Source organism: Amblyraja radiata, chromosome 5, assembly GCF_010909765.2.
Source record: "Amblyraja radiata isolate CabotCenter1 chromosome 5, sAmbRad1.1.pri, whole genome shotgun sequence".
NCBI lineage: Eukaryota > Metazoa > Chordata > Chondrichthyes > Rajiformes > Rajidae > Amblyraja > Amblyraja radiata.
In genome coordinates this window covers 43,991,980-44,004,484 of record NC_045960.1, presented here as the reverse complement: position 1 = coordinate 44,004,484, position 12,505 = coordinate 43,991,980, and the positions used below count along the sequence as shown (strand labels likewise).

Genomic DNA, 12,505 nt, shown 5'->3' with positions numbered 1-12,505 from the left:
TCCCTCCACAGATCTGCCTGGTCCACTGAATTCCTCTAACACTTTGTGTTTTGGCATGTTAGTTCTGGAACTTGTTCAAACTATGATCTAGTGTTTTGTTTCAGTCACATTACTGTGATAAACAGGCCCTTCGGCCCAACTTGTCCATGCTGACCAAGATGCCCCATTTTAGCTAGCCTGCATTTGGCCCATATCCCTCTAAACCTTTCTTATCCATGTACCTCTCCAAGTGTCTTTTAAATGCTGTTATGGTACATGCCTCAACTACCTCCTCTGGCAGTTTGTTCCCTATACCCACTACCCTCTTATGTGAGTAGGAGCTTTAAGCAAAACATCATGGTTAAATAAACCAAAATTGGGGCACTGGGGAAATAGTCATGAGAAAAGATCTTAATTGCATTCAGAAACTCAGACCTTATCTTAACCTCTTCAATGTTACTAAGGTCTTACTATGTAAAAAATACTATTTCAATGCAGGTTATGACTGTTGAAGCAGCATTATCCACAAATAAAGAATTGGAAAAGTGTAAGTAATTAATCAAATCAAAATGAAAAGTAAAAAAAGACCACATAAAATATCTAAAGCTTGAAGGCAAATCAATTTGTTTCACCACTGATTATAAAACACCTCCATATGGTAATGAGATTACAACAAAGGAAATGACATTGCATATTTTTAAGTAGTTGAGTTTACTGTGTTTTACTTTATAAACCCATCTTTTGAGTTGGAGGCAGTACTGTGGTATATACAGTACCTGCAGTATCAGATAACGAGAGAATACTTTTTTGAAAAATATGTTGATTTCCAACTTCAAATCTTTTTTTGAACACAAGCAGACAACAATTCTAACTACGTTGATTACTCTCGCAACAGTCTTTGGGCAGCAGGCCGTTTCTTTCTTTGCTTTCAAGTGTCCATGCAAGCCAAGGATAAATCTATACTACGGCCTGTCTTTTTCAATAGTTCCTGCCCTAGTGTTGCTGATTATTGGATTTGCCATTAGTAATCTGACCTGGATACTAATAATTAATTTAAGAATTGGCTCAAATTTGATGCGTAAAAAATTCAAATTGATCGGCTATGTCCTTGTCAACATAATGTTAACATCTTTAGTTGCTCCAATAACTTGGGTAGCAGTAGTTCTGATAAAAGGCTTGTATTACAATTGCGCCTTCAGTGAGTTTTTATCAGTTGACGGTTGGAAGGTTTTTGAGAATATGTCCATGAAAAGAGGGACATTCTCGCTCGCTTTCCCTGTCCAAATGTGAAGATTACAGAAATAAAAAACATCAGTGAAATAAGGAATGAAGGCAATCGTATTCTTCTGTTCCAGTCACAAGTATGTAAGGCTGAACAACTGTTTTCTTTACCGTTTCCATTATATATGCGGATCCCTAGAGATTAAAATGTATTTATGCCATTCTATTTCCGAAATTTGTTTTAAAAACATCTATATTTATGATTCTTTATTGGTTAAAATTGCCAAGTTTAGTAAACTTACTAAATAAAATAAGTTATACTGTATAACCCTACGCAATGGATTAGTGACAATTTGCTTTCGAAAAGCAGTTCAGTGTTCACTAAACTTGCTAAAAAATGATTCTCATTCTTGCTAAGAGTGTTATACAGTACTAACTGTAGTACTTCTTGAGAAAATGTAGCTAAATGAGACATAATTATCTCTAGTAATAGCACTAAGCTCTCTCCACTATTCCTGTAACTATTAATAAATATTAATTCAAATAAATTGTGAAAATAATTTCTTCAAATGTCATTTAGCTCTGATTATGTGTTCTATTATATCAGATGTCAAACAAAATCTAGGTAAAAAAGTAATGTCTGTGCATTTGTACAATGTAGAACAGTTTAATACACAGTTGGCCACAGTGTGGCTGCCAGCAGAACATATCTAAAGAAATCAATAATGATTTCATCTACTTTTCCAGCTGATGGTGCTGAATAAATCATCCTCAGGAGTTCACTGGCCAAACACAAGTACTTTCAGATCAAGGGGACAGAGCTTTTACAATATGCCATTGGCCAAATGGGGGTAGAAAAACACATTATTAAATGATAATGTAAAATAAAATGATTAGTCAGCATGATCTATGGGAGCATGAAAATAGATTTAGTCAAGCCCACTAGGGTGGCACAGAGGTGCAGCAGTGCAGTTTCTGCCTTACAGCACCAGAGACATAGAAACATAGACAATAGGTGCAGAAGGAGGCCATTTGGTCCTTCGAGCCAGCACCGCCATTCATTGTGATCATGGCTGATTATCCACAATCAGTAACCCGTGCCTGCCTTCTCACCATATCCCTGTATTCTGCTAGTCCCCTAGAGCTGTATCGAACTCTCTTTTAAATTCATCTAGTGAATTAGCCTCCTCTGCCTTCTGTGGCAGATAATTCCACAAATTCACAACCCTCCGGATGAAAAGGTTTTTTTCTCATCCCAGTTTTAAATGACCTCCCCTTTATACTTAGACAATGGCCCATGGTTCTGGACTCCCCCAACATTGGGAACATTTTTCCTGCATCTAGCTTGTCCAGTCATTTCACAATTTTATATGGTTTCTATAAGATCCCCTCTCATTCTTCTAAATTCCAGTGAATACAAGCCAGGTTTTTCCAATCTTTCCTCATATGACAGTCCCACCATCCCGGGGTTTAACCTTGTCAAACCTACACTGCACTTAATAGCAAGGATGTCCTTCCTCAAATTAGGTGACCGATACTGCACACAATACTCCAGATGTGGTCTCACCAGGGCCTTGTACAACTGCAGAAGGACCTCTTTACTCCTAAACTCAAATCCTCTTGTTATGAAGGCCAACATGCCATTAGCTTTCTTCACTGCCTGCTGTACCTGCATGTTTACTTTCAGTGACTGTTGTACAAGGACACCCAGGTCTCGTTGCCCTTCCCTTTTCCCTCATCTGACACCATTGAGATAATAATCTGCCTTCCTGTTCTTGCCGCCAAAGTGGATAACCTCACATTTATCTACATTATACAGCATCTGCATGTTTCTGCCCACTCACTCAACCTGTCCAAGTCACTCTGCAACCTCCTAGCATCCTCTTTGCAGTTCACACTGCCATCCAGCTTTGTGTCATCTGCAAATTTGCTAGTGTTACTTTCAATCCCATCATCTAAATCATTAATATATATTGTAAATAGTTGCGGCCCCATCATCGAGCCTTGCGGCACTCCACTTGCCACTGCCTGCCATTCTGACAGGGACCCATTTATTCCTACTCTTTGTTTCCTGTCTGCCAACCAATTCTCTATCCATGTCAGTACCCTACCCCCAATAGCATGTGTTCTAATTTTGCCCACTAATCTCCTGTGCGGGACCTTATCAAAGGCTTTCTGAAAGTCCGATATACTACATCCACTGGCTCTCCATCCATTTTACTTGTCAATTCCTCAAAAATTCCAGAAGAATAGTCAAGCAGGATTTCTCCTTCATAAATCCATGCAGACTTGGACCAATCCTTTTACTGCTATCCAAATGCGCCGTTAATACTTCTTTAAGAATTGACTCCAGCATCTTCCCCACCAGCGATATCAGGCTAACTGGTCTATAATTCCGTTTTCTCTCCCGCTCCTTTCTTGAAAAGTGGGTAACATTAGCTACCCTCCAATCCACAGGAACTAATCCTGAATCTATAGAACATTGGAAAATGATCACCAATGCATCCATAATTTCTAGAGCCACCCCCTTGAATACCCTGGGATGCAGACCATCAGGCCCTGGGGATTTATCAGTCTTCAGTCCCATAAGACTACCCAATACTATTTCTCGCCTAATGCAAATTTATTTCAGTTCCTCTGTCTCCCTAGATCCCCTGTCCTCTAGTACACCTGGGCGATTGTTTGTACCTTCCTTAGTGAAGACAGAACCAAAGTACTGGTTCAACTCTTCTGCCATTTCCTTGTTCCCCATAATAATTTCACCTGTTTTTGCCTTCAAGGGACCCACATTTGTCTTTACTAATCCTTTTCTCTTAACATTCCTAAAGAAGCTTTTACTATCCTTCTTTATATTCTTGGTCAGCTTACCCGTGCACTTCATCTTTTCACCCCGTATTGTCCTTTTTGTTACCTTCTGTTGCCCTATGAAAGTTTCCCAATCCTCTGTCTTCCTGCTACCCTTTGCTATGTTATACAACTTTTCTTTTAGTTTTATTCCTTCCCTAACTTGGCTTGTCAGCCACGGTTGCCCTTTTGCTCCCATTAGAATCTTTCTTCCTGGGTTCGATCCTGACTACGGGAGCTGTCTGTACAGAGTTTATACTTTCTCCCCGTGACCGCTTGGGTTTTCTCTGGGTACTCCAGTTTCCTCCCACACTTCAAATTTGTACAGATTTGTAGGTTAATGGCTTTAGTAAGAATTGTAAATTGTTCTTGGTGTGCAGTGTGTGCTGGTGTAACAGGGATAGCTGGTGGGCGTGGACTCAATGGGCCGAAGGGCCTGTTTCAGTCTGAAGAAAGGTCTTGACCTGAAGCGTCACCCATTCTTTCTCTCCACAGATGCTGCCTGTCCCGCTGAGTTACTCCAGCTTTTTGTGTCTATCTTCGGCCTGTTTCGGTACTGTATCTTTAAAACTTTTTTTTTAAAACTCTATTTGTGATCTACAGGGAACAAGTTACATTGTCAGTCTGAAGAAGTGTCTCAACCCAAAACGTCACGTATCCATGTCCTGCAGGGATGCTGCCTGACCCATTGAGTTACTCCAGCAATTTGTGTCTTTTTTTTTTGTATGCTGGGATCTGCAGTTCCTTGTTTCTACAAAGTAATATTGTTTATCTTATTCAGTTTAGGTTTACTTTCAATCTGCCTCCGAGCTCCACTCAAGAACATTTTCATTATTCCTTTTGAGAAAGGCAGATCTGACTTTTCAGCAATCATATTTATATTGTTATTGGAAACTGTTAAATTAGGTGCTTCTGTTTCAATACATATAAATATATTTTTCGTGCTCAGTTTCTGGAAGTGTAATAGATTCAGGAACTTCATTGCATGAGCTGGCTGAAAGACAAGAAACTTCTGAATTCGACACACATCCTGGACTTCAAATTTAACGGAAGGTTGATGTTTGGTTTCTTGCCCAATACAAATGAAGGATTTCACATATCTGGCAACTTCCATATGAGATCCAAATTGCTTTGCAAGAAATTCAGTGGTCAGCGCGAACTCGGTGGGCCGAAGGGCCTGTTTCTGCGCTGTATCTCTAAACTAAACTAAACCAGCATCTGCAGTTACTTCATAAGTTAAAGAGCTCACAGTCGGACTGAAAGGATCAACATGAGCTGACGAAGATTAAACACAGAAAGTTCAAGCCTGAAATAAAAAACATGTTGCATGTAATTTGTACTCTAATACATCCATGAACTGAAATAAGTGAACAACCAAGTGAAATGTATTTTCGCAATGTCACTAGAGGACTAAATTTATTGATTGATTGAAAGACATTGAACGGAAACAGGGCCTTCCACACCAAGTCCATGGCGACCAGCAATCACCTGTTCACACATTCTATCTTATCCCACTTTCACGTCCATTTCTTACACACTACAGTTAATTTACAAAGCCAACTATCCTACAACCTTTTGGGAGGTGGGAGGAAACTGGAGTACCCGGAGGAAACCCACATGGTCATAGGCAGAACGTGCAAATTCCACACAAACAACCTGAGGTAGGATTGAACCCAGGTCTCTGGCACTGTAAGGCAGCAACTCCACCAGCTGCACAGTACCGCCCTAATATTGGATCAATCACTGGAGAGAATTTCAAATACCTGTACTGATGGGATCTTTAAACTCCACTGCAAGAGGAATAGTGGGCATCACAATTTATAGTCTAGTCTGAAATGTACTGCAGCAGTCCTTCGGGACTGGACTATCGGCCTAAAGTTTCCACTCAATTCTCATGAGTGGGACTGACTCAGAGAATCAAGTTCTACCAACGATGATAGTTGACTAATCATCGACTTTTTGTGCACATTTGTTTCTGAAACTATACAGCTTTACACCCAACTGCAAAATCCTTGAGAAATTGTTTCTGCTAAACTTGGATCGTTTAATGACTGATCTAGAGTTGTATCAAAGTTGCAAAAATTGGAACGACTATTTACATGTGCTTTTTATTGCCAGCGTGTCGACATCTGTCTTCCATCAGATGTGTACCTAATAAGACATTTTCACACAAATTAACTCAGTTCCTCGCTTCATAATGCTGCATGATCTGCTGAGGGTTTCTGGTATCCTGTTCTTATTACTGCTTGTGTGATTACTTCTGGTGCCTGCTCGCTAAGTGTGCTTCTTCAATTTGGATAGTGCTAGATCTCTCTGAATATCATGCACAATTGGATTATTCTCTACAAGGTTTAGTAACTCACTAATTGTGTTCTAAAAATTTTTTTTGATCATCATGTGGCAAACCATTGTAGCGATGAATACTCTGTTTAAACATTTTCTCTTCCTTTAGTTCTACATAAGTGTGAAAACGATTTGCAGAATTATTCACTGATTGTTAATAAATTTCAAGAATTATTTAAACTTAGAATTTGTAGCTGGGCAATATTATAGAAACAGCTAATTTTTAGTCTACTAGCAATGGAGCCTTTTCCATATAACAGAGTAAATCTTGGAAACAAAATCAAAAATTATGTAAAATCGAGAACTGTCCTGTTATCTCTCATTTTGCACTGCTGTGCAATGTCAAAAATACTCCAAAATGCATTCATCAAATTTGGCATCCATTTTAGCATCTATAAATCACGTTCTATTGGGATCTAAATGATCTTGACCCTAAATAAATACAAGCAACCCCAGAATTTGAATGTAACTGCCTTCATATTATTATATTTTCCTAGATTCTTGTTTCTTTTTTTCCATAGGTTGCTGGTTGGATTTTGATAGCGTATGTCACCATCGTTGGTTTTCTGATTGTCTGTATTCCAAGATACTGCTCTCCACACAGCTTACTGCACCTCAACTACTGGGTTCAGTACTTAGAAAATGAAGGTGCACTCTTTCATGAGACATCGAAAAAACATTCTCAACTGTATGCTTTGAAGCACATCAAGAAGTTCTTTGGCTTTACGCCAGGAGAAACGTCAAGAAAATATACTTGCCTGCCAGAAAGGATTGGAGAATAATCTCAGGCATAGATATGTTTACTAAATTGGACCAAGAGTCCTGTCAATATAGCCTCATGCATAAGTGGGCTGATGAAACAACTCCAAGAGGTCAATACATTTCAGTTAATGATGTGGTAGTTGATGCATAATGAATCAATCATGTTCATAAGTGATAGGAGCAGAATTAGGCCATTCGGCCCATCAAGTCTACTCCACCATTCAGTAATGCTTGATCTAACTCTCCCGCTCAACCCCATTCTCCTGCCTTCTCCCCATAACCCCTGACCATACTAATCAAGAATCTATCTATCTCTGCCTTAAAAATATCCACTGACTTGGCCTCCATAGCCTTCTGTGGCAATTAATTCCACAGATTCACCACCATCTGATTAAACATATTCCTCCTCATCTTCTACCTAAAGGAACATCCTTTCATTCTATGATCTCTGGTCCTAGACTCTCCCACTCGTGGAAACATCCTCTCCACATTCACTCTATCCAAGCCTTTCACTATTTGGTAAATTTAAATTAGGTCTCCCTCAAACAGCAGCATATCCTTCCTCAGATATGGGGCCCAAAACTCCTCACAATATGTTAAATGCAGAACAAAACAAGTACTTTGGTTCTGTCTTCACTAAGGAAGACATAAACAATCTCCCGGAAATACTAGGGGATCGAGGATTTAATGGGAGGGAGGAACTGAAGGGAATCCACATTAGTCAGAAAATGGTATTAGGTAAACTGTTGGGATTGAAGGCAGATAAATCCCCAGGGTCAGATGGTCTGCATCCCAGAGTACTCATGGAGGTGGCCCTCGAAATCGTGGATGCATTGGTGATCATTTTCCAATGTTCTCTCGAAAGGAGGGAGAGAGAAACAGGGAATTATAGACCAGTTAGCCTTAGACCAGGTAGTGGGGAAGATGCTGGAGTCGATTATTAAAGATGTTGTAGCCGCGCATTTGGAAAGCAGTGACGGGATCGGTCAAAGTCAGCATGGATTTATGAAGGAGAAATTATGCTTGACTAATCTTTTGGATGGAACAAGTAGAATGGATAAGGGAGAGCCAGTGGATGTGGTGTATCTGAACTTTCAAAAAGTCTTTCACAAGATCCCACACAAGAGATTAGTGTGCAAAATTAGAGCACATGGTATTGGGGTAGGGTATTGACATGGATAGAGAACTGGTTTGCAGACAGGAAGCAAAGAGTAGGAATTAATGGGTCCTTTACAGAATGGCAGGCAGTGACTAGTGGGGTGCTGCAAGGCTCGGTGCTGGGACCCCAGTTGTTTACAATATCTATTAAGGATTTAGACGAGGGAATTAAATGTAACATCTCCAAGTTTGTGGATGACACAAAGCTGGGTGGCAGTGTGGTCTACGATGAGGATGCTATGAGGCTGCAGGGTGATGGATAGGTTGGGTGAGTGGGCAGAAGCATGGCAGATGCAGTATAATGTGGATAAATGTGGTTATGCACTTTGGTGGCAAGAACAGGAAGGTAGATTATTATCTGAATGGTGTCAGATTAGGAGAAGGCAAGGTGCAACATGACCTGGGTGTGCTTGTGAAAAAGCTACTTTTATAACTACTAAACCAGGTTCGCTTCTTAATAAACAGACACCACACAAACTGTTTGGTAGACCAGTTCACAACTTTACTTATTATCGGCCGATGGAAGGGAGGGAGAACTCCAGTCAAGTGACCATTACAGACACTTGACCGTCCTCCGTCCACCACACTGAACAACAGAATTACATTGCCTTAAATAGGGTTTTTTTGTCCCCTTAGCACATTTCACAGACATTAGTCATGGTCAGAGGTACAGGAAAAGGTTTCCACAGAATGCATCACATCAAAGGCCTTTTGTTTACATAGTACAAGATAACATTGGCCATTTGGTTTACGACATTTTATCTTCACAGAGATCACCCTAGCTCTTTCGCTGCTTCCTCTCTGTCATTTGGTCCTTCATAAACATAGGCCATTTGGTTTATGGCATCTTACTTCAAAGATGTGACTAGCTGTTTCTTTCTCTGTCACTTCCTCACTTGGGAGACAATGTTATAGGATTTATTATCCCACACACCCGCAACCTGAGGCAAGCCTAATTTGAGACTAAATATAAGGTGTAAGCTAGCCCAGAAGCCAATTTAATATCTTCTTATATTTTAACTAAAATTCAGCTTCATCATTCCATCCTTTTATCAAATTTTTGATAACAACTACAGTCCTTGCTGAGTACATACGAAAGACCATAAGCATCTCATCAGACAAATTAATAGTACACTAGTAACACAATCATTTCATAGTGGACAATCGTTCCACAAGTCCCTCCAAACATTTTAAATGGCCACCAACCTCCCCCGAACGTGACACTAAGATACTACCATAGGACAGGAAAAGGATCATAAAAATTGCTCAGCCTTTATTCGGCTTCGCTTGGAATTCCCCGTGTGCTGGTGTAACTGGTTCATGCTTCTCTTGTGTGGCACTGCATTTGCAACATAACAATGCCTGTCACAAATATACTGTTTCCTAAAAATACACCAGTGCCTTGGTTGTGGCAAAAACAGGTAGATTTAACTGGCCTTTGCAGACCTCTTACTGTCTGTAGTCAGGTTATCTTTGCTGCGCTTGTCATGTTTGACTTCAATCTTGTTTAAAAGGAGGTGTGTACCATCCTTTAAATGTGGGTTAGTCCGCAAGCTTGCCAGTCTGAAGAAAGTTCAGTCCATGTGGGCTGGGCCACCCCAGAATAAAGGGAGCATCAATAGCCCATCGTCCATGTTTCCACAAACTGTTCACAGTCAATCAAATGTATCCAGCGACGATGATCTTCAATCTTTACAGCAGTTCATGTTGTTAGCAACACTTGGTTGTTCTTTTCAATACAGTCTCAATTTCTTCTTGTCCCAGCACCATCATCGTATAGCTTTTATGGCCTTGGTCACTGGTTTCCAGCAAAAACTCCTCCAACCTGGGAATGTAGATCTGGCAAGACATGGGTTAATTGCCGACCATACATAATTAGTTAATTGCCCAGGGCCTGTAAGTGGCTTCCCCCCACTCTCCAGGGGGTGGACACAGCAGCTTTTCCTGTATCAATAAAAAGTTGTGAATCTTGTTCCCAGCTGAGTTTCTCCAGCACTTTTGTCTACATTTGATCCTCCAGCATTTGATCCTTCCTAACACTTCCCTTTGAATTTATTCTTTAATTCGATTATATCCGAAGAGGCTCTCTCCACCTGAATATTCAATTCTCCAAATATGTTCTCTTCCCCAATCTACTTTATGTTCTCACCTTTCATCCCTCATTGTGAGTTCCCTCAAACCCCCTTTTGTAAGTCATAATACAATTTTTCATCTACCTTCATTTTCCTCAAACAGCCCATGCTTCAAAATCTTTTTGTTTGCTTGAAAACAGTAATCTTGCTTCATTTGCATTTTAAAAGACAACCTCTGTTATCATATCAAAACAATCTTTCCCAAAAGAACTCACTCAGAATCAGTAATCATAATACATTTTCTTTTTCTCTGTAATTTTGACATTTCCAATCTCATTTAACACTTTAATCGGGATGAGTTTTTTTTTTAAAACTTGGTTCAAAAGATTTATAATCAACCAACATTTTATCATTCGAGTATAGCTCCGCCCCCCATTCATGCCTGTTTCTTAATGGAGCACACCATAAACTGTCTATTTGCATTTTAAAGGACAAACTTCTTAAAGCGACACACAACTTTGCTCATTGCTTCGAATTTCACACATTCCACATACAAAAAACATTGCTTTACAATCAGTACATATACAAAAACATTGTTTTACCAGCAGTATATAATTTCATCTTCAAAGACGTCTCTTTGTAATTTCCCTTTTTCTGACAAGACTTCTGTTTACCAAAATCCTGGTTACCTAACCCTAATTGGGCATTGATCCAGATCATGATTAGTCGGACTCCCCGTGACTTTTCAGTCTCCCTAGCTTTTTCCTCATTTCTCCATCAAATTTCCCTTCATCCCCAATTTTTTTATAACATAGTTGCCTGTCAGAAAAAGGATTTACCTCCGGGGTAATTTTGTTTTGCAAACCCCATTGACTCTTTCCACCATCCCAGATGCCTGTGGGTGGTGTACACAGTGAAATTGCTGTTGAATATTACAATGTGCACATATTTCCTTATTAATAGTGGTTAAAATGAGGACCATTGTCTGAGCTTATGACATTAGGTAGGCCAAACCTGGGAATAACTTCTCTTAACAACAATGTTACCATAGTTTCAGCAGTATTATTAGTGGTTGGTAGAGCTTCACTCCACCTGCTAAATAAATCTAAAATCACTAAGCAATATTTATAACACTGGGCCCTTGGCATTTCAATAAAATGAATCTGTATGCATTCAAACGATCGTGATGGCATTGGCGTCACCGCTGAGGGTATCTTAAATGATTTGCCTGGATTATTTTGTTGGCAAATTTTACATTCATAGGCCTGCCACCACATTTCCTTTGTTACCCTATCATTCCCTCCTTACCAGCATGGGTAAGACGGGTAAAAATGTATCGAATACACCAACTTGTCCAAGCGGGGTGTGCTGAATCAATGGCACAGCCCTCTTGTTTCCATAGTTATATTATATATAAGAGGCGTCCCTCTGTAATGTACATACCTCCTTCATGTTTGGCAGGACCGTTCTATTTGCTAGCATCTGTTTACGTGCTGTCACTATGCATTTGGATGTACAGGCTGCCTGTTTGGATACACTATCAGCAACCTATTGCCTTTTGCTATAGGGTCCCCAGCACCAGTGTGTGCAGTACATTTAACAATGACCAGCTGTTCTGGTAGCATCAATGCGTTAAACAAATTACGCACAGAAAGGCATTCCCGTGCTCCCAATCCTGGGGAGCTTTGTAAGATCAGAACTTCAAGGTATAGGGATGTTACTGACGGAACTGTCCCAGGTAAAGATGCCATTGCTACTGGTAGGGCATAGGTGGACATGTGGACATCTCCCAAGATTATCTAACTCCTCATCTTCACTACCAAATAGGGTCGTCGTGCCAGACATGAAGTCTCCTCCAGAGGATTTACCAGTACTGGGTTTATTTTTTACTAATCATCACCTGTTTCTCACCTCCTGTCTGTCTTTTAATTATTGGCATTCTAGTTGCAATACGTTCCATCCTTTCCGAGTGCTATCCTTGTTTCTTATCCCCTTCTTACATACAGCATCCATCCAACTTCAAACTCTATACTCTCCTCATGCTTCTTCACTGCGTCTGCGTCCCATGTTTTAATTCCTTTCTTCCATTTCTTTCCTGCCTTCCTTTCCCATATCAACACCTCTGC

At 40.1% G+C, this 12,505-nt stretch overlaps 1 protein-coding gene across 1 annotated transcript; it reads left to right on the top strand.

The window, feature by feature from the left end:
* The first annotated feature begins 743 nt into the window (after window positions 1–743).
* calhm4 (calcium homeostasis modulator family member 4) lies at window positions 744–7,300 on the top strand. Its single transcript, XM_033022049.1, is given in 4 exon segments — window positions 744–1,222; window positions 1,225–1,340; window positions 6,909–7,119; window positions 7,122–7,300. Coding segments are annotated over 4 exon segments (933 nt in total). The 5' UTR covers window positions 744–795.
* The last annotated feature ends 5,205 nt before the right edge of the window (window positions 7,301–12,505 follow it).